Raw genomic sequence first — 22,711 nt, forward strand, 5'->3', positions numbered from 1 at the left:
AATCATGCAAAACTACTCATGGATTGACTCCCAATTATCAAGAAATCCTCAATTTCAACCTAGGGCAAAAACCCCCCAATTTTCCCACCTCAAATCACGATTTAACCACTAATAAGTAATATTAATATCAAATCAGTAGATCAAATAAGCAATTTTCAAAGAACTACTCCTTTTGTAACTCTTGTAAAAGCAGCTTGACTATGGTAATAATGCTTAAGAGTTAACATCCTTAAGAGTCAAAAAAGCATAGATGATATCAATGCAGCAAGAAGACGAAAATATTTTGAACATAGAACATGATACACTCTTAAAGAATCAAAAAGAGAATTTCCTGAACAGATTATTCACAAAAGAGGATTTAAGAGAAAGAAGTTATTTCCTTTACTAGACTATTGAACTCAATCCAATATAGCAATTGATTGAGCTAGAAACTGGCAGGAAATTCTATTGAAACTAACTAACCGACTAGCATGTGCCCTGCACGTGACTCTTAACAGAATTCTTAACTAACTTGACTCTCACTTCAACTAACTAATTAATTCAACTAATACTCCAATTGTTACTACTAATTACACTGACTAAATTGGGAAATACATCATTTGACACATATCAGAACACATACAAGTTTAAATCTTCTATCTGGTTCCGCTATCAATTAGTAACCCCTCTCACTCATTAATTATATATCACCAAAATAATAGTTTGATAATAACCATAACACTCGGTCCCGAACAAGCTAAAGTTGAGTTATATGAATTTTCACTGATCATATTTCTCCGCTTAAATTCTATCTGAATCAACTCAAGGTGAATCCTCCCAAAACAACAGTTTGTCCCAACTGTAAAAAAAGAAAAAAAAAAAGTTCAAACCATAACTAATTGTAAGGGATACTTTTGTTGTACAACAAACTGAACGTCACTCCCTGATAAATCATTTAAACAACGCCTATTTTAAAGTAGTACGAGCTATATAGTAGTCAGTCTCCTAGCTAGAATCTACATTTATGTTGTCAGAACAAGTGATTGCAGGTATGATCTTGCTGTGGCAGCTGCAGAAAGGTATGCTTCATCTTGATTCTCTTTAGCAGCAACAACTGCTGCAATATAAGCTTCTCTTGCCTCCTCCAGTTTCTGCATTTCCGCTCCATTCAAGTTATCCTGTCCAAAACGAAATTTAAGAATGAAATCCACAACAGTTTAGAAAGCTGGAAGTATAAAGTTGACATCTCTCAAGTCTCTGGAACACTCAAAATTCTAACAATATGTCAAGAGTTGACTTCTTGACCTCCATCTAATGATGTTTTACAATTCCAAAGCACCCAGTATTCAGAGATAGGGAGAGACAGTAGACACAACATTCTTATATTTTTGTAATTAAGACTGCATTTCACCAGACTATTGCACATCTCCATTGGAATAATAGCATTTCAATTTGAGTAATTTAAGCATGGGAGAGAAACTGATGTCTGATAGTGGATAGTCATTAGCTTACAATTTCAACGCTTTGATCCCATAAATAAGGGATAACATCATATTCTTCAGCCGATCCCCTGGAATCATTCTCCGTCAATGCTCGCACAAACTGCATGAATGATGAAATTTCTTCCTGCACCCTGTCTACATCTTCTTGGAGTCTCTCCACTTTGTTGCTGGAAGTCATTGCTTCCCATTCTAGCCTCTCTATAGCTGCTTTCTTGTCAGCTAACTTAACCTATAGAGAGAGAAGGAAAACTTTAAAAAGAAGGTGGTGTTACATTAGTGGAGCTACCCTGCTGGTTGCGGAGTTTGTAAACTACACTGAAATTTGAGCAGAAAGCTGTTGAGAGCTTGTTGTAATTGATCAAAAGGGAAGAGCCTCGCGGAAGATCTAGTAGCAAGAATTATTCTCACAGTGCAGTAATGAAAAGGAGTAACACCCATCCGGTAGCCACCAAGATGTTAGTTTCTTGACAGGAGTAACAATGATCACTCAATCATTCAAACAGCAAATCCAAGAAAGACAAGCCCGAACCCTATTGCCAAAAACATACTAGCCAGCTATGTTGCTCGGACTCTTCACTTTCGGTGCCGCACCTGTGTCGACACAACATTGGTGTGGGTGCAGGTGTGGGATCCGTACCCGATCTGGTCAACCAATTTTGAGTACTTTGCCCAAAATCGAGGGAGGAATTCCGGACAGATTCAGTGATTTGTATAATCAAAACAAAAGCTATGGTGAAATTGAAGAAAATGGAATACCTTGTATATAGAATTTCTCACTCCTTTTTCTTTTTATCTCTTCCTAAGATTCTCCTCTTGATCAATATTTTCTCCTCAAGTTTTCCACATAGTATCTCATAATTTAGGTTTTATAACTTTATTTTTAGATACTTGAATTATTTTTAGCCGAATCCCCGCAACCATATCCATACCTGAATCCGTATCCCCGAATCTTAGAATTTAGGTCATGAAGGATCCGACCTCTAGATCAAAACCCGTATCGGACACCCGCACCCGAGTCCGAGCAACTTAGCTAGCCAGAATCCAACTGGAAGAAATATTTTATCCAGTATATAGTTTCTGATTCTTAACAAGAAACAAAAAGTACTATTGTATAACAACTTATTTAACTCCATCTTCTACTCTCCCTAACACTGGTCTCAAGCAGACTAGCAGAGTCATTTGGTTAAGAGAATACTGACGATTATGAACCTTCAAACCATAACAATGTATATATGTATAAAAAATTGCACCCTTTCCTTTTTTTTTTTTGGTTCTTTGGGGTTGGAGGGATATTACTCTAGCATTAATCATTTACCTGTGCATCAGACAGTTGTACTTGAGTCGACTTCAGTGAAAAGTCCTTCTCTGAAATACCTTTTTTCAGTCCGTCAAGTTCAGCATAAGCAGCTGTTATTTCATTCTTCAAGATATCTACTTCTTTCAACAGTTCATCTTTCTCCAATAATTTCTTTTGAAGATCTTCCACTTGCACCCTCAAAGATATCAATTCTTCTCTATCCTTTTCTGTTAGTGATGATCTTGAAGAAGACATCGAAAAGTTCTCAGCACATCCATCTTGGTTATTGCCGACATTCTTATTTTGGTCCCTATGCTTCTTTGTTGCAGTTGATTGGCTTGTATTTCTTCCTTTTGCTTCAGAACTCTGCAGCAACCATCAGTGTCAACATGTACTTTGAGCTAAACCAAACAAAAACTCATTTACATACAGCCAAAAAAAAAAGAGATAAGGAAAACAAACTTGTTTGTATGGAAAACCTCTTTTCGTAAGTATTTGTATGGATAACTTTAAAAAGCAGTGTGTCCCAAGGGTCCAAAGATAATTCAAAGAGCAACACCTCTGCTTTTCTTTTATAACGTTGGTGTTCGGCCAGCTTACGCGCAGCTCGTCTATTCCACTGGGTACCCGCTATCTCCCACCAACACAGGTATCAGGTAACTCAGCGCACCAAGACTAAAGGCAAATGGGAAGAAATCACCTAGAATTTTTTGCTTCCGTTAGCATTTGGACTTGAGACCTCATGATTCTCCTCCCAGTTCATTGACCACTAGGCCACTCCCTTGGGTGAACACCTTTGCGTATTTTATGCCTGATGTTTGTAGCTAATCATAATGCCTAGCAAAGTTCATTTTAGTGTGCTCCTACTCACTAAGTAAGTTCTGCTACCTATATAAAATAAACTAAGTAATGCCTCTTGCAACGGATGGCAGTATCCAAAATGTCTTCTCTTTTCAACATTCACGTTCTACTGCTTCAAAATGAAGGAAACTCGTAGATGAAAAATGCGAACCAAAAGTATAGAGGAACACAATGGAAGTTAAATAATTAACATCATTCTGTCTTAAGTGGGTGGTGGGAACCAAGTGTAGATGGAAAGATGAAATAATATTTCACCAGTACCTCGGATGGAACTGCCAATCCTCTGGTCAGGGATGCATATTGTTAGTCATTATTGTTAAAAGTCAGAAGATTTGGAATGGAACTACAAGACTATTAATCTATAATCTTCAACTTCAAATCAGGATGGCCAAACCTGTTGACAGGGTAGACCAGTCTTTTTTTTTTTTTTTTTTTTTTTTGGGGGGGGGGGGGGGGGGGGGGGGTGGGGAGATAAGGTAAGAAATTCAGGTGAAGTATAACAAGATGTCTATCACAAAACGAATCCTACTGAATACTTGCAAAAATGCAGATCAAGTGGACACAAATAATTGTACCATGAATGGTGAATGATCAATACAATTCAGTATACGCCTTCCAAAACTTGTAAGTCACAGCTGTAGTTTTCAATCTTATGCAACTATTACAAGCCAAATACTTCTCTCTGTGTTCTTCTCTGTCATTTCTACTTCATCTCTCACATGCACATTAATCAAGGTGGAAAAAATGGTTCCATCAATCTAAAAATTGGCTACTTCAAAGGCTAGGAAAGCACATTATGTTAATTTAAAATGAGGACAAAGTTTTTGTATCAGCTTGAGTAAATATCATCAGACGAGAACTTTTCTTGATTATTTTTTGTACAAAGAAGTGATTGTCTTCTTAGTTGTTTCTGTATGAAGAACATTTTGATGTTGATAGACATAAACAATTAATACTTTTTTTTTTTTGTCAATTTCATCCTTAATAATTCAATAACCATTAGATCTTCAAGCCAGCAAATTAAGAATAAAGGTACTCACGGCACTCCACTCACAATTGATTATTTAGATATTACTCTTTATGCGCCACAACATAGGCTGCATCCTATAATTTGTGGCATGCAAGCTGGAAATAGACTCGAGGTTTCATCCAAACAGACTCAAATTACAGTTTGCATCAGACGGAAACCAACATCTTGCTAACCAAACAACAGACATCCTTTTTCACGGATCAGTTACTTGACAGCAAATGTCTCTTTAATCCACCATTTCACTTGTCCCCTCCCCCTCTCCATCCCAGGTTAATCAGCTCCCCACAAAATATAAGGGCTCAACTTGGTTGGCCAGTTGAACTTTAGAATTCTTCAAAGCAGTCTCCTACTGAAACTTGATTGACTTCTTCACAGAATCACACACCAAATGCAACCTTATGCCAACCAAACTTATATGTCTAAATGGTTTTTCTTCCCCTTGCTGAAATATGTCAAGGGAAAGCAGTTTTGGTTAAACCAGAAGAAAAACAACAGAAGTTTCTCTGAATTTGAATTCTGAAGATGGTTTTTGAATCTGTCAGAAGCAATTATTCCAATTCCCACTATCCGTGCAGAAGGGAGGTGCTGCAACACTTGCAGCATCTTCAGGACAATATTTGCCTTTATTTTTATTTGATGTTATTCTGATGAGTATAATAATCCCTCATCATGCTCAAAGTGACAAAGAAAGGTGTTGCTGTAACTGCTCTTTGGAGCCATGCAGAGATTAGCTTTCAACAAGTCTGGCATAGTAAGCCGTGCAGAACCATAAACACAACACTCTTAGCTAATAAATCTTGATACCAACAACCTCAAAACATTTTTTGGTCAAACTGAGAAACTTCCATTCAACCAAGTATAATTTTTACAAAACCAGCTAACTCATTTCGACTATGGAGATTAGCTCACAGTATGCCTTTTTGTACATGGTTTCCTACTCTATTCTAGGACATGGACTTTCAAATCTAACAGAGAATCTTTAAAGCAACAAACACATTACAAAGGATTTCCTACACTAGGTAAAACTGAAAGCTAAGTAGGTACTCCTTGTAATCTGCTCAGATGACTGCCATTTCTGCTTCTGCTGGCCAGCAATATGAACTTGCAGTGCAATTTCCCTCAGCATTTTGGTTGTTGATATAGTCTTCTGCTTGAACCTCCTATTGTTCCTTTCAATCCACACATTATACACAGCAGCAGCAAACATAAATCCCAGAATTCCAGCTCTTGGTCTGCTGTTCCTAAGTTGGTTCTGCATCCATCCTGTCTCAGTATTCCAATCCCCTGGTTGCCTCTGTATATTCGTCCATCTCAGCAAAGAACACCACACATACCTTGAGTAATGACATTCAAAGAACAGGTGCTCAAAAGTCCCTTCGAGGCTGGAGTTGCAAAGTACAGAGTCTTTTTGGACTTGTATACCCCATTTTGTCAATCTGTCCACAGTTGCTAGTCTTTGGTGTAATGCAATCCACAGTATAAACTGGTGCCTAGGCAATGCCCCTTTTACCAGAACCAGGTTTCTCCATGCAGCTCTAGAGAACTGTGGCTGTAGCATACCATATGCAGTTTTGATACTGTAAGTGATATTCCTTCATCATAGGTTGTAAGCTCTGCACCAAATCTACCGATTTTGCATCCATTTCCTTGCCTCAAAGAACTTCCTCACTATCCAGCAAGGCTGTTTTGGTACTGGCATAGTAGATAGATCTTGCCCTTTTATGTAGAAAGTGTGAACCCACAGGACCCATAGTTTTTCTTTCTTCATAGCCAATGCCCATAACAACTTTCCTATAGCAGCCTTAATCCATGTAATCAGATCAAGCACTTGTAATCCTCCAGCTGATCTTGGTCTGCAGATCATCTCCCAAGCCACAAGTGACTTCTTAGAAAATTCATTGCTTCCTATCCACAGGAAGGTTCTGCAGATAGTAGTGACCATGGCAATGATTTTCTTTGGAAGCAAGAAGATCTGTGCCCAATGAGTCTGCATTTCAAATAAAACACTCTTGACAAGCTGGAGTCTGCCACTACATGATAGGAATTTTCTTGACCAACACTTTACTCTTGCAATCATCTTTTCCGCCAATGGCAAACATTGACTTACTGTTAGCTTCCTTGTAGACAATGGTACCCCCAAGTATTTGAAGGGCAATTCACCAGCTGTTAGATGCAACTCCTCCAATATTTGGGACTTGACAGTCAACCCAGCTATGTACAGGCTGCTCTTCTCCATATTAGCCTGTAATCCTGAAACTTCAGAGAAATGCTGAAAAGCTTGGAATAATAAATGAATGGATATAGTATCTGCCCTGCAACACATTCGAAGGTCATCAGCAAAACAAATGTGGAACAAATTCATTTTTGCACATCTTGGATGGTGTTTGAACTGAGGATTGTTTCTCAGCTGCTGGAAGGACCTGTGTAAGTACTCCATGGCTAGAACAAAGAGATAAGGGGACATAGGATCCCCTTGTCTCAGTCCTTTCTTGGCTGGGAAAGCAGGTGTCAAACCACCATTTATCAGCAGAGAATAGGAAACTGTTGTTACACATTCCATAATCCAATCCACCATTATACTAGGGAAACCAAATTCAAGTAGCAACATCTTCAGAAATGGCCACTCCACTGAGTCATATGCCTTCCTAATATCAACTTTAATGATACATCTACCTGAGACATTCCATAATCCAATCCACCATTATACTAGGGAAACCAAATTCAAGTAGCAACATCTTCAGAAATGGTAACTCCACTGAGTCATATGCCTTCCTAATATCAACTTTAATGATACATCTACATGAGACTCCCTTTTGTGTATACCACTTCACCATTTCATGAGCTATTAAGACATTATCCAAGATGTTCCTTCCCTCAATGAAGGTAGATTGTGATGGACTCACAATACTATCCACCACCTCTTTAAGTTTTGCAGTCACTATCATGGAAATTATCTTATACATGGTTGAACAACATGCTATGGGCCTATATTCCTTAACATAAGTAGGAGAGGTGACCCTGGGCACTAGGGTCACTGTTGTTGTATTCACACTCTTAAGCAGCATGCCAGTGTAAAAAAACTGTAAAACAGCACTTGTAACTTCCTCCCCTATGATATCCCAGTGTTGTTTAAAGAACTCAGCAGGAAATCCATCAACACCTGGGGCCTTGTCAACTGGTAAGGCCTGTACTACTTTCTGTACATCATCTCTAGTTACTGGTCTCAAGAGTAGTTGTTGTTGCTCTACAGTTAAGCAGTTTCCTGCTCTAATCAGTCTAATATTCAAGCTTGGTAGTTGTGGCGCTGCTTCCCCCAGTAACTTGTGGAAGAAGTTGACAAATTCCTGCTGTATTTGTGTGGGATCAGTCAGTTTACTCCCTTGTTCATTATAAATGGAAGAGATTCTGTTCCTGGCCTGTCTAGCCTTCAGATGAGTAAAGAAGTACTTGGATTTTTTATCTCCATGTTGTATCCAAGTTGCCCTGGATTTTTGCCTTAGCACTTTTTCATTGACTTCCTCCCATTTTTCAATTTGCTCCAAAGCTCCTCTTTCATCATCTATCAGTTGTTGATTAAATAGGTCCTATGCCATAGCATTCTGAATTGCCTCAATCTCTTGTTTCAGCAAAAGGAGCTTCTTCTCCACTGAGTTATACTCCTTTTGTATTGATTTAGCTTTGTGCTCTATGGATTGCAGCTTCTTCCAAACACTAAACATAGCAAATCCCTGAACATGGTGGCACCAGACCTGTTTAACCACTTCTTTGAATCTATCCTGTTGATTAACTACTGTTAGTAGTTTAAATGGCCTTCTGAGCTGAAACTGTGCCACCAAGGTAGTAATATATACAGGGGAGTGGTCTGAGCATCTTGGGTTCAAGTAGTCTGCCTCTAAGCTCCCATGTTGCTGAAACCATGTATCATTGCCCCATGCCCAATCAATATGGCTGTAAACTCTAGAGTCACCATCTCTCTTATTACTTCAAGTAAAATGCCAGCCCTTCCTTGGTAGTTGCCCCAATCCTCTATCATCCACACATCTGTAGTAGTCTGCACTCCCAGCCTGACAAACTAGCTCACCATTTGCTCTATCTTCATGTGATAGGACTGAGTTAAAGTCTCCTAGCACTAACCAAGGTCATGTAATAGTGTTTGCTACACTCCTCAGATTATCCCACAGTTCAAGTCTCTCAGCAGTAGTATTATATCCTTAGACAAAGGTAGCATAACTCACAAACAAGGAGCATTTGTCCTGTATATGGCAATGTATAAGCTGACCAAAAGTGCTTACTATATTGAGGTTGACCTTAGCAGGTTTCCAAAATACCCATATCCTCCCTGTAGGGGAGTGTGTGTAGTTTGTAGCCACCATCCAATCATCACCAAAGAACTTCTTTACCTTTACTTCATTTTGTGCCCCTACTTTTGTTTCTAGACATCCTATAACATCCACATTGTACTTAAGAAGGAATTCTTTAAATCCCTTCTTCTTTGCGAGCTTGTTAAGCCCTCTGATGTTCCAAGAGCAGATAATCATGTGGTTGTGGCTAAGTCAGGTGCTTTAGCCCTGTTAGCCATTTCATCTTGCACAGTTCCAAATTGCCATGGGCCTTGTAATGCCCCTGTAAGTAAAGCAGCAACCACTTCTTGAGCAGTCTGAGGACTAGGCCCCTCAGAAGTATTGGCCACTGATGGATGTGCACCATCTGAGTTTACAACACCACTAGCACTTGGTACATTCACCACCGGATCTGTTGCAAGACTTGTATCAATCTCCTCTGATGTCACTTCCTTTTGCTTAGAACATTCCCCACCCACCTTTGGCTTCCATTGAGGTGTTGATGGTCTTCTTCTAGTCTTCCTCCTTCTAGGTTGTGGTGGAGCTTGTTCATGTGTTTCCTTATCCCCCTTAGCTAGACACTCCTTTGTACAGTGCCCCAGTTTAAGGCAGCCATAGCACACATTTGGTCTCCATTCATATTTGACCTCCTGATACCTCAGCACCCCATCAGCTTCTTCTATTATCAATACCTCAGGTAATGGTTGTGTAATGTCCATTTCTATCAGTACTCTTGCATAAGACACCCTCCCAATCTGAGCTGTAAGTTGGTCTGCACACACTGATTTGCCCAGACAACTAGCAATTCTACTCAAGTTGTCGTCAGCCCAGTACAAGATAGGCAATCTAGGCAATTGGACCCACAGGGGCACAATACGTAGCAGCTCAGGTTGAAATTGGAATTCATGTTCCCAATCCCTCAAAATAACTGGCCTACTATTGAAAAAGTAAGGTCCATACTCAAGCACTGCTTCCTTATCTTCCTTAGTAGCAAACAAGAAGATGTAGTACCGATCATCATGTAGATAGACTCTTAGGTATTTCAACAAAGTCCCATAAGCTATGGACAAATTGCAGCATCTCTTTAAACAAAGGAGTACACCCCATAACATACCTTATTAATGCATTTTCCCATCGTTTACGTTGTGCTTCTAGCTCAGTTTGGTTAATTTGCACTATTTTCGTACCATGTTTAATCATCGGAGGCATGTAACACAATTGCATACCTGTAACCTTTGAGGCTCGTCGTATTTGACTGAGTACCAATTGGAGTCTCCATAACCTCAAAATTTTGAAGTAAACTATTTCCAAAAATCTGTGTGGTGGCCAAAGTACCATAACATACTAGAGCATTCATTAGCCAAAAAGCCATAAAAATGAAGGAAACACAAGCGAAAACTGGGTCAGAGAAGTAAGAGTTTCAGTTTAGTACTTCAGTTTAAGCAGCTTACTGGATTTAAATCAAATGGCACACAACCCAAATGTTTAGAAGTTAATTTGAAAAGATGCGGGTAACGCGAGAGACTTTTACAACATATTGATATAGAATTTGCAGCACTCATTCAATAGTCTTTTTTTTTCTCATTTGATAATGGTATTGAATTGCTTTACTTGAGCCAAGGGTCTTTCGGAAACAGCCTCTCTACCTTGAAAAGGTAGGGGTAAGGTCTGCGTACACACCATCCTCCTCAAACCCCATTTGTAGGATTACACTAGGTATGTTGTTGTTTTCTTCTTTGATAACGGTATCACTAAACAGAAATACTAACTACTATGTTTTGGTTCAGTAATGCCACAATTTTTGGTGAATATCAAATATGTAGTAATGAGAAAAGACTCTTCAGACAAACTCATATCCTAATTGAGTTTTAAGAAGACTACTGCTAATAAGTTTCAGGTTAGCAAAAATTATGCTTGATAAAGCATATGCGGCTGATAAGAGAAATAAGGATAAACTATTCATGAGATATAAATTTATTTTTGATTGTTCTGGTTATATATTGCTCCTTCTGTTTTAATTCATGAGTCAATCTTTACATTTTGGGATGTTTCAAAATGTTTAAGAAGATTATTGCTAATAATTTTCAGGTGATCAGTTACAGCCAAGAATGAGTCAAAGATAAATTAACCTGAATAATAATCAGCTAACAACATAAAATATTACTTCCAATTATAACGACAAAGATAACAGTGTATGCAACAACTAACCTAAATACCAAACTACTTGGAGTCTGCTATATGAATCATCAGCATCCGTTCAGCTCAATTTGGACCATTTTATTCCAAATTGCACAATCGAAAATTAAACATGGTACTTCATCATTCTAGCTAAGATTAAGTGTGTATACTTCAAAAGATATGGGTAAGATGTTATTCCAGATTTCACACTAAAGAAAAGGCATATAGAGAGGGAAGATACCTTCTTGTAAAGTGACTCTCTTGAAGGCATTTTGGTGTAGGTCATCGATCCTCTTCTATTGAATGAAGTTTTCGCCTTCCGATCCTATTAAAAACTCAATATGAAGAGAATGACTGGCATTTATTTCTACAGCAAGTAAATAAAGAAATCACTTAATCAATGAAATACTCTACAACAACAACAACAAAAAAAAAAAATGTAATCCTACAAGTGGGGAAATCAATGAACTACTCTTAATACTAAACTTAGTTGTGGTCCATCCAATATCAATTCCATGTACTGAACTCAGTGCAAAAAGGAAAGTTTAATTAACAAACAAGTTTAAACTTTGGTCACATTCTTCTTCTTCTTTTTATTCATGAAAATCACCCCAACTACCTCACTGGGGAAAAATTAGAAAAGAATAAAAAGGAAACTTTGGATACATTTTACAGAAGAAATTCAAGAAAATCACCTTAGAGTACCAAAAGAGATTTGAAGAAAAATAAAGAGGGGAGCTTTGGAAAGGAAAAATTCAAGAAAATCACCCCAAATACTGAAGAAGAAAAAAAAGAATCTTTGGATAAATTTTGGAATTAAAATTCAAGAAAATATCCCCTACCCCCAAAAAAGAGTAACAAATTCAAGAAAATCACCCCCAAATACTGAAAAAAAAAATAGAATCTTTGCCTAATTTGGAATTAAAATTCAAAAAATCACCCACCGCCCAAAATAGAAAGAAGTAAGGAAATTTGGAAGTTAGAGTGATTACAATGAGGGATTGCACAAGAGGGACAATCTGGACAAGGTCATTGAAGAGCAAGGGATCAACATTTGCATTTGCAGTTGCAGTGGAGGCTCCACGTGGATTTTCATTCGAAAGCCAACAACTTGGATCTGCTCCCACATTCCCAAATGTGCCATTGTTGTTGTCTTGCAAATCAAACAACTGTTGCTGCTCATACATTGTTGCAGAGAAGACTTCAAATGTAGGCAGCAACTGTAGATTTTGGGAAAGTAGATAGTAGATTTGATTTTGCTCAGCCTTTAAGTAATAATGACTTCCTTTTAAAAACTATTCGCTTCCAAAAATAATAGTGCCTCTGTCGTTTCACGCGAACAACTAGACTGCGAGTTTTAAGATAGAAAAAACAAATACTTTTAAGTTATAACGGTAAATGAGTTGGTTATAAATTATTATATAAAGATAAATTATTTTTAAATATAGAAAGTAATCGTTCTTTTTAAAACATATTAATAAGGAAATAAGTTTATACAAATTGAAACAGAGGGAGTATATGACTTTTTAGTCGGTCCCAAAAATAATGACACATTTTCTTATTTGATAATAATTTAATTTTAAACTTTACCTTTTATGCTTAACGAAATGATTTATTATCACACAAATATCTTTGGCTTGTTTTAGATCACAAGATTCAAAAATCTTATATTTTATTTCTTAAACGTGCACACAGTCAAACTACATCACATAAATTTGGGACGGAGGGAGTATAATATACCAATTTATGTGGCATGGTTAATTTTGAGATTCAAACTTTAAAATTTAGACTATAAATTCAGACATAGAAACTTTAAGTTTTTCGAAATAAAATTTATATATTTAAAAACTACATAAAAAGTATTATAAATCATAATAATTAACAACTTGAAATATATAAAAGGCGTATAAAAAGAATAGGTCATAGAAAAAATTAATTGACTCTCAAAATTACAATTGTGACACATAAATAGAGAAAGAGGAAATACTAGTATTGATAAGCAATTAAATAATTTTGGTCCCGAATATTTTTTATGACTATTTTATTGGGTGAACATCCCTATACTAGTTATCAGAAATTAAAAAAAATTATTATGTATCTCACACAACTAATGCTAATTGTGTAAGGTTTCTTCTTATTTCAAAATAAATTGACTTAAATTTTACAATTTTGTATTCACTTTTTTTGTGAGATAAAAAAAGGTTTCACATACGGTGTTAATTGTGTGAGGAATGTAATAATTTTTGTCTCATAAATCACAATACATGATCATACTTTTCTTTCCGTAAGTTTAGTTGATATAAAAGAAAAATAAGTTTTATAATACCAAGAATGAAAGAAAAAACAAATATAATCTTAATAAACTTATGGAATTCTTTTTTAAAAACTAAATGTACAAGGAAAACAGAACAATACATATGGAAAATATCTTTGAAAAAAAATTTAAACATAAATTTATAATTTGAAAAGATTTAGTTAGTGAGAAACAAAAGATATAATAATTTACAGTACCAAACATTTTTAAAAAATAATTATTTAATTTAAGACAAACTTGAAAAAAATTAAAACCAAATGTATAAAAAAAAAATACACTTACTTGAGATCTCACTTATTAAATTTTATAACGGAAGACACAATGAAAAAATAAAAACAAATTTAAGTAAATAAGGCATTGCCTATTGGGGATGGAAAACTAGCACATATTTTCTAGAGGAAAGATTTTTGTACATAACTAATATCAACCTCACCAGGAGGACGATATGGATCAGGACTGTCACGACCCGCCTAGGGGCCGTGACGGGTACCCGAGGCTAACCACCGAGCACCACTCGTTCTGCTACTCATCATGCTCATTAAGCCTTATTTTATCAAATTCATAAGATAATCATCTTTCATTTGAAACATAAACACTTTTATATACATAAACCTTTCGGCCATCAAAATAATATATATATAAACGGTAGTAATCTCGTGAGACCATATAACCCACACTGCGTATCTACGAACCTCTACTAGAGTACTAGACATATAAAGAAAATATATAAAAAAAAAAAAAAAGTACTAGACATATGGACGGGACAAGACCCCGTCGTGCCCATAATACATATATATGTATATACACAAAAGAATGAACCAAGTAGCACCTCCGGAACAATGGAGTGCTCTCAAGTTAGCTACTGGCTCCTACGAGTCTGGATCAAGATCACCTCCCTGTCTACCTGTGGGCATGAACACAACGTCCAAAGAAAACGGACGTCAGTACGAATATTGTACTGAGTATGAGAGGCATAAATAATGAAGATACGTCAATGAGATAAAGAAAGCATCAGTAAGGAGCAATTGTATATGACTGTCACTTATAAAAGAAATAACACATGTTGTCTTACTCATAATCATCATCATATCATATATGCATAAATGTATAAGTTATCGTCCATACCGGATCGGTGTGATAATCATTAGCCTGTGTCCAGGCCTCCCGCGTCCGGGGTACCATCTCATGCCGCCCACTAGTGGTGCTGCCCGTGCCATATAGACACGGTGTAATCATCTATAAGCCGCTCGCCTTAGCGGTGCTACCCGGCCATATAGGCGCGGTGTAATATCATCAACATGTGCTCATCATAATGCATGCATAGAAACTCAGAGATAGCTATACTTTATCGAGGTGACATAAGGTCGTGGACCCTCGATTCCATTATGGAGCATTTATAAGTATCCTGCCTCACCTTGAAGGAAATAGTATATAAGGTGAGTGTATACAATAAACAACATCATTAACTTTGTAGGGATATCATATCATGAACTCTAGAATCTTTAGACTTAAACTCATCATCATCATTATTGGGCTCATAATATATATCTCTTATCTCATATGGCTAGTCATGAACATAGACTCTTTATTTTCCGGAATGTAGGAAATTCATGAAGAAGAAAGAAAAGTCAAGCCATATGATTCATGCCATAGAAAGAAAGGACTATCCTCACATACCTTTTCCATTTAACTAATCTATCGCTTGCTTGTTCTCCTTCAATGCCCACGTTTCTACCTTCAAGAGAAGTCGCATGAACATTAGCTAATCGATTACTTGAACGTGCTTACTAAAGCTAAAGAAAATTGGGCAGCATTTCCTCTGTTTATACAACTTTTCCCCATATCATATATCAACTCCCAAACATCCATAACAATATTCACAATATCATAGGCAACAATCATCATTCATCTACATTATCCGCATTTCGCCATTTCACTCCAATTTCTCCATAATCATGGTCATAATTCATTATTGCATTTTCTCACAAATAATACTTATTCCATATTCTAGATGTCATTCATAACATATTTACAATCACAACATACCAATATTCACCATCCACCCCAAACTACTACTCAACAATGACACTATTCACACATTCATGGCCCATTTCCTACCTCCTTCTACAATCCAAGTTTTTTTAACTTTCAATACCTTAGACAACATGGAATGATCATAAAAATCACCTTGGATGATGGATGAACAACCTTTGTGTGGAACTTCTCTTCTTGCACCAAAACCCTAACTCCCCTCTCTTGAGTTTTCTTGACTTAGATGAACATTGCTATGTTTTCTACACTTGATTTCATGGTTTTGGTGTAGTTGATCATGGATTTCCTTTGATTTCTTGTGGATGAATGATAGAGAAGGTTCTAGAGGTTTCTTGATGTGTGGAGGAATGGAATGAAATGAAATAAAATGAGGGAGGGGTCCTTATATTAATTCTCAAAATCAGTCCCGACCGAGATATACGGTATGATCGACGGAGCGTCGATCTGGTCATCGAAGTCGTTAAATTTCCAGTGAGCAATCTGTCGTTTCCTTTCATTCTACGGTGAGAAGGACGGTTCGTCGAACTGATCGACGGAGCGTCGATCTCTTCGTCGAATGGTCTTCGCTCTAGCTCGATTCTACGGCGCAATCGTCGGCCCGTCCGACGGTACAAAGAATGACCGTCGAACCCCCTTTTCGCAGAACTGCAGTGAAGTTTCATTTAACGAACTTTTCTCCCTTGCCTCTAACTTCTTTGGAATCTTAATTAGGATTATTAAGTATCCCTTCTTACTTGTAGGGACATCATGTACACCTTAACTTGCGTTAGTCCCCTCACTGCTCAACAACCCAAAGTTCCGGGGTGTAACACTCTTCCCCCCTTTTTGGATCATTCGTCCTCGAATGTTAAGCACTCGGGAATTCTACGAAAATTTTGCCAGAGTTTCCCCTGTAATATGGCATTACCGTCCTGTCACAACAGCCCACAATAACATTGCCTCACAGGGCCACAATACAACATCAATATATATTTATGGCCACACACGACCAAAAGCATGAAAAGAAAGCATACATACCTCATAATCTTGATGTTTCGTCTCGAATGTCTTCCGGGGCTGAGACAAGTGCGGACACTTGGATTTCATATTTTCTTCTGCTTCCCGAGTCATTCTTCTCAGTTATTCTTCCATAAGACCTTAACTGAGGCCACTTATTTATTTCGAAGTCTCCGTACTCGCCTATCTAGTGTGGCAATGAGTACCTTTTCATAGATCAACTTTTCTGTCACTTGAACATCATTTATTGGCATGATCCTAGTAAGATTTCCAACATATTTACGAAGCATCGAGACATGGATGTTAGATCTAATTCATAAGCCACCTTGCCTCTTTTGCATACCATCTCATAAGGCCTAATGTATCGGGGACTAAGCTTCCCCTTCATTCAGTGATCTTATTGCATTCGTAAGTTGTCACACCCTAGGGCTACTGTACCAAGCGTATAGCATATACTTATGTCATATTCCAAGTAATTGTCCTATTTACCCCTAACAATAATTCCAACTCAATTTACCATATATTTTCCTTCAACTGACCCGGGGTATCATGACCACACTATTCTTGTTTACCTCTTACTCCTCTTTTTAAATATCCGCTTGGTTTCATTGGCGACGTATAATTACTTGCGAGTTACATAATCGTTCTCGTGTGATTCGTGTACATACACATCTATACATATACATGTATCCATATCTGCATCCGTATTCATAATCGTACTCATTTACATATCGTATCTATGGTCATATTCCTATACATATCATTTACAATGACTTTACCGCTGGTGTCTTTACCTCTATTCTAGTATAACACCGTCATCCTTTACAATACCCCTTGAGTTATTTGCTCTCAATGTCACGTGGTTCAAGGTCTTCGCGAATGGTTTCCCGTACAGTCTCAGATGCCTGCTCAATTCGTGTTCATTTATTTACTAGTCATTGGACTCATTTCTGCGCAACTCTCACTCTTTGTTTTAGAGTCTATATCCGTCACATTTTAGGATCCATCGTCCCAAATCTCTACACTTGAATTCCCTTTACTCGTTTCCCCCCTTTAAGGGTTTTACTTGTACCATTCTCAAATCCGTTGCCTCTCCTTCAAATCTTGAATTCATACATCCCTTACTACACTACATCTTATTCATGCCGTTTTCTCGTAATTCATAGCTACAATAATTCATGTGTGAAGTCTTACCATACCCATCTTGTAGTTATGAGTCAATGTCTAAATCTGCTCCAATTAACAATTTTTTTGTCCCATAGGGATGCTCACCATAGTAGTAGGTCTAGTTATCCTTACCATCCATATAATGTCACTTGCCCTCTTCTTCGGTGCTCAAAGTTCACTTGTAACGTCATCTTTGTTTTTCAGAGCCTAAGTCTCATACGCCACTAATAACCCTCATGCCTCTTATTCTTTTACTTTTTTTTTTTGCACTCAACACTGATTTCAAAACCAATCATAATCGTATTATATTTGTTTTTGATGATCGCTTTACTCTATCGCTTTGTCTTCGTACAGTAAACTCATGATCATCTTTTTTCTTTTAGACTCTTTACTTCATACACTTTACTCGTTCTAACTTGGTACAGGATATTCGTAGGGAATGCATCTCCCTTTAATTATAACGCAACTACTTCTTAAGCACGCGTACTTCATGTATTTCCTTCTCTCTCTATTCTCGTTCTTATACCTTCCTCCTCAATTTATCTTGTTTTTCCCGTTTTATAATCAATCATTTATTCTTCGTATGAGGAACCCTATCCCTAACTCAGTACCTCCACTTTTGTCCTTTAGAATATACTACCTTTCTACAATCCATTCTTTGCTCCCAAAACTTATTTTGTTCGTTCTGATCATCCCCTCTCACCCTTATTGTGTTGATCCTCTTCTTAATAATCATCTTATTTCGTTATTCATCTTTCTGTAGTCTTGGTCTTTTACATCCAGCTAAAGATATCACTCATGCTCTCGGTTATACCAATCACAAACTACTGCTACTTTGCCATATCACTTTCCTCTGATTTCTTTTTCAAGTTAACTTCCCCTTTTTGCTAGCTATCATTTCTGTCATGGAGGAATCCCTATGTTGGACTTTCCCCTAACAAGGTCTTATAAGCTTTCTCATCTACTGCCCCATGGCTCGCTTGTTGGTTTCACACTTGCATTCACTCCTTATTCATATAGAACATGTCACATCCATAGTCGTTTCCTCGCTATACTTTTTATTACAGTTCTTATTGCATTCTCATATACCCTGATCATAATAAACTCTATATAGTGACACTTCTTGATCTCATTCGCAAGCCTGCTTCTAACGCAGGATAAACCTCGTGAAGTAAGCATGCTCAACCCGTTACTCCATCTAATCAGTTCTATCACGCTCACCATATAAATTGTTTTACCAACGTGTTCTCATTCATTATAACCCTTTGAATTCGTACTTCTGTCTCCGGGTACTGTTACTTTAGTCGCTAGTAAACTTATCGCGTCTTTCTCGTGTTTATCCCTCTAATTAATACCTCGGTATTGCACTCCATTGGAGTTACCCTTTCTCTTCTATGTCGTGCTTTAGCACTACCAGTCTTCCTAATTTACCCTAGTATTTCTCTTTACCATATCATTGTCGATGTTATAATTACCGTTACACATCTCTTGTAGTTGTCAATGATACTCCTAACTCAATCTCGTCCTGCCATTACCTTGTTGCACATCATCATTTCTCGTCAGGACATATCACAAGCTTGTACCTTGTCTCCTTCAAATTCTAGGATAACTTCGGCAGAGTTTCTTTTGTAAGCATAACAATCCCAAACCTGCACATAGCCCAGAAAACACGTCTGATGTCTCAATAGGACATATATCGGAACACATATAATACGCAACTGCACAACACAAGATCACTTACCGTTAAATGATATAAATAGTAGAGCTTGTCTCATAAGTCGTGCCTGCACACTCGGTCTAGAATTCCAATATCTATATACATACACATATTGTTTATATTCACTCACCGTTAATCAACTTACTCGTAAATCACGATTCTGTCTATCACTAGGTTATTAACAAATATAGTCATCTCAAATTGTCGGATTGGCTCAAAAAAAAAATTCACCTGAACACAATCATCACAACGGGGGTGATACATGACAACATAGGATCTGAATCCATCGATGTACAGATATCGTAAAAGGATACTGACAATATACCTGGGACAATATCAGGGGAAAACTCAAGATCCTGTCGCTCAGCTAACGCATGGATATGATGCTGGGATCCACTTGGACTGAGCGCTCCTCTTTGGTATCTATCACCACCTACTAACATTTGTGGCCTTGGCCTTGGAGGGCGTACCGATGACGAAGAGCCAGCTACTAACCCCATAGGTCGAACCTCCTCTCTACCACGCCTCCATGGGCAGTCGCGCATGATATGGCCTGGCCGAGCACAGGTATAACAAACATCTGAGCCCAAGCGGCATGGTTCCCAATGTAACTTGCGACACTGAGTACATCGTGGTACCGGGGATCTCGTCTGACTAGAACCACTACGAATCCGGGAACTGGAAACTCTGAGACTCGGGGGTAACTTAGAATAAGTAGATCCATCAAATCGGGGTTTAGGAAACTGCGGAGGAGCACCACTTGGTGAACAAATTGATTTCCTAGAGAATTATTGCCTCGGAGCACCCCTACACTTATGATCAAACCCTGAAGAACTAACTCTCTTTCTCCAACCCTTGTTATCGTGGCCCATATCCGGCCGCTGAGCTTGAGCGGTTACCAATTGAGTCAGTAGAAGAATGGCGTGTCTTATCGCTTGGCCCGAGGCATCTGGTAGAGGAACGGAGGGGGGGGGGGGGGGGGGGAGGGGCTGGAGCTAAAGCTGAGGCTCCCCTCTGATCCTCAAAAGTGGGTGAAGTATGGGAAAATCGAGGTGGGGCCTTATGCTGGGGTTCGCCCTCCGCCACATCAATAGACGGATCTCGTTCAAGCCCTTCTTCCACCACCATCTTGCCCTTCTGGGCTGCCGTAGCTTTTGCTTTCATCAGCTTTGCTGAAATTATAACGCACAATTAAGGAGGGGATAATCTTATAATACAGCTCTATCGCACGATCTCTTAAGATGAAAGATGGTCATTTTTCCTAAATGCCATGTAGCCTCTTGTTTATTAGCGTGGCGCGTAACACACCATAAACAAGACTCTACTAGACACGGCTTGTAGACACTTCCTAGGAATGAACTGCTTTGATACCACTTTTGTCACGACCCGCCTAGGGGCCGTGATGGTTACCCGGGGTTAACCACCGACCACCACTCGTTCTACTACTCATCATGCTCATTAAGCCTTATTTTATCAAATTCATATTCAAATCGTATTCAAATCATCTTTCATTTGAAACATAAACACTTTTATATACATAAACCTTTCGACCATCAAAATAATATATATATATATATATATACTCGGTAGTAATCTCGTGAGACCATATAACCCACACTGCGTATCTACGAACCTCTACTAGAGTACTAGATATATGGACGGGACAAGACCCCATCGTGCCCATAATACATATATATGTATATACACAAAAGAATGAACCAAGTAGCACCTCCGGAACAATGGAGGGCTCTCAAGTCAGCTACTGGCTCCTACGAGTCTGGATCAAGATCACCTCCCTGTCTACCTGTGGGCATGAACATAGCGTCCAAAGAAAACGGACGTCAGTACGAACATTGTACTGAGTATGAGAGGCATAAATAATGAAGATACGTCAATGAGATAAAGAAAGCATCAGTAAGGAGCAACTGTATATGACTGTCACTTATAAAAGAAATAACACATGCTGTCTTACTCATAATCATCATCATATCATATATGCATAAATGTATAAGCTGCCGTCCATACCGGATCGGTATGATAATCATTAGCCTGCGTCCAGGCCTCCCGCGTCTGGGGTACCATCTCATGCCGCCCACTAGTGGTGCTGCCCGTGCCATATAGACACGGTGTAATCATCTATAAGCCGCTCGCCTTAGCGGTGCTACCCGGCCATATAGGCGCGGTGTAATATCATCAACATGTGCTCATCATAATGCATGCATAGAAACTCAGAGATAGCTATACTTTATCGAGGTGACATAAGGTCGTGGACCCTCGATTCCATTATGGAGCATTTATAAGTATCCTGCCTCACCTTGAAGGAAATAGTATATAAGGTGAGTGTATACAATAAACAACATCATTAACTTTGTAGGGATATCATATCATGAACTCTAGAATCTTTAGACTTAAACTCATCATCATCATTATTGGGCTCATAATATATATCTCTTATCTCATATGGCTAGTCATGAACATAGACTCTTTATTTTCTGGAATGTAGGAAATTCATGAAGAAGAAAGAAAAGTCAAGCCATAGGATTCATGCCATAGAAAGAAAGGACTATCCTCACTTACCTTTTCCATTTAACTAATCTATCGCTTGCTTGTTCTCCTTCAATGCCCACGTTTCTACCTTCAAGAGAAGTCGCATGAACATTAGCTAATCGATTACTTGAACGTGCTTACTAAAGCTAAAGAAAATTGGGCAGCATTTCCTCTGTTTATACAACTTTTCCCCATATCATATATCAACTCCCAAACATCCATCACAATATTCACAATATCATAGGCAACAATCATCATTCATCTACATTATCCGCATTTCGCCATTTCACTCTAATTTCTCCATAATCATGGTCATAATTCATTATTGCATTTTCTCACAAATAATACTTATTCCATATTCTATATGTCATTCATAACATATTTACAATCACAACATACCAATATTCACCATCCACCCCAAACTACTACTCAACAATGACACTATTCACACATTCATGGCCCATTTCCTACCTCCTTCTACAATCCAAGTTTTTTTTAACTTTCAATACCTTAGACAACATGGAATGATCATAAAAATCACCTTGGATGATGGATGAACAACCTTTGTGTGGAACTTCTCTTCTTGCACCAAAACCCTAACTCCCCTCTCTTGAGTTTTCTTGACTTAGATGAACATTGCTATGTTTTCTACACTTGATTTCATGGTTTTGGTGTAGTTGATCATGGATTTCCTTTGATTTCTTGTGGATGAATGATAGAGAAGGTTCTAG

At 38.0% G+C, this 22,711-nt stretch overlaps 2 protein-coding genes across 2 annotated transcripts; both read right to left on the bottom strand.

The window, feature by feature from the left end:
* Positions 1–756: 756 nt before the first annotated feature.
* LOC132603525 (protein MICROTUBULE BINDING PROTEIN 2C-like) lies at positions 757–12,486 on the bottom strand. The gene is made up of 5 exons (XM_060316629.1): positions 12,180–12,486; positions 11,429–11,512; positions 2,797–3,144; positions 1,492–1,710; positions 757–1,157 (listed from the first exon to the last, which is right to left on the bottom strand). The coding sequence occupies exons 1-5, from the start codon at positions 12,372–12,374 to the stop codon at positions 1,002–1,004; spliced, it is 1,002 nt and encodes a 333-aa protein (XP_060172612.1). The 5' UTR covers positions 12,375–12,486; the 3' UTR covers positions 757–1,001.
* On the bottom strand, positions 9,198–11,351 carry LOC132603526 (uncharacterized). The gene has a single exon (XM_060316630.1). It carries the CDS (start codon positions 10,119–10,121, stop codon positions 9,204–9,206), a length of 918 nt encoding a protein of 305 aa, XP_060172613.1. The 5' UTR covers positions 10,122–11,351; the 3' UTR covers positions 9,198–9,203.
* Positions 12,487–22,711: the final 10,225 nt, after the last annotated feature.

The sequence above is a fragment of the Lycium barbarum genome, chromosome 7 (genome assembly GCF_019175385.1).
Source record: "Lycium barbarum isolate Lr01 chromosome 7, ASM1917538v2, whole genome shotgun sequence".
NCBI lineage: Eukaryota > Viridiplantae > Streptophyta > Magnoliopsida > Solanales > Solanaceae > Lycium > Lycium barbarum.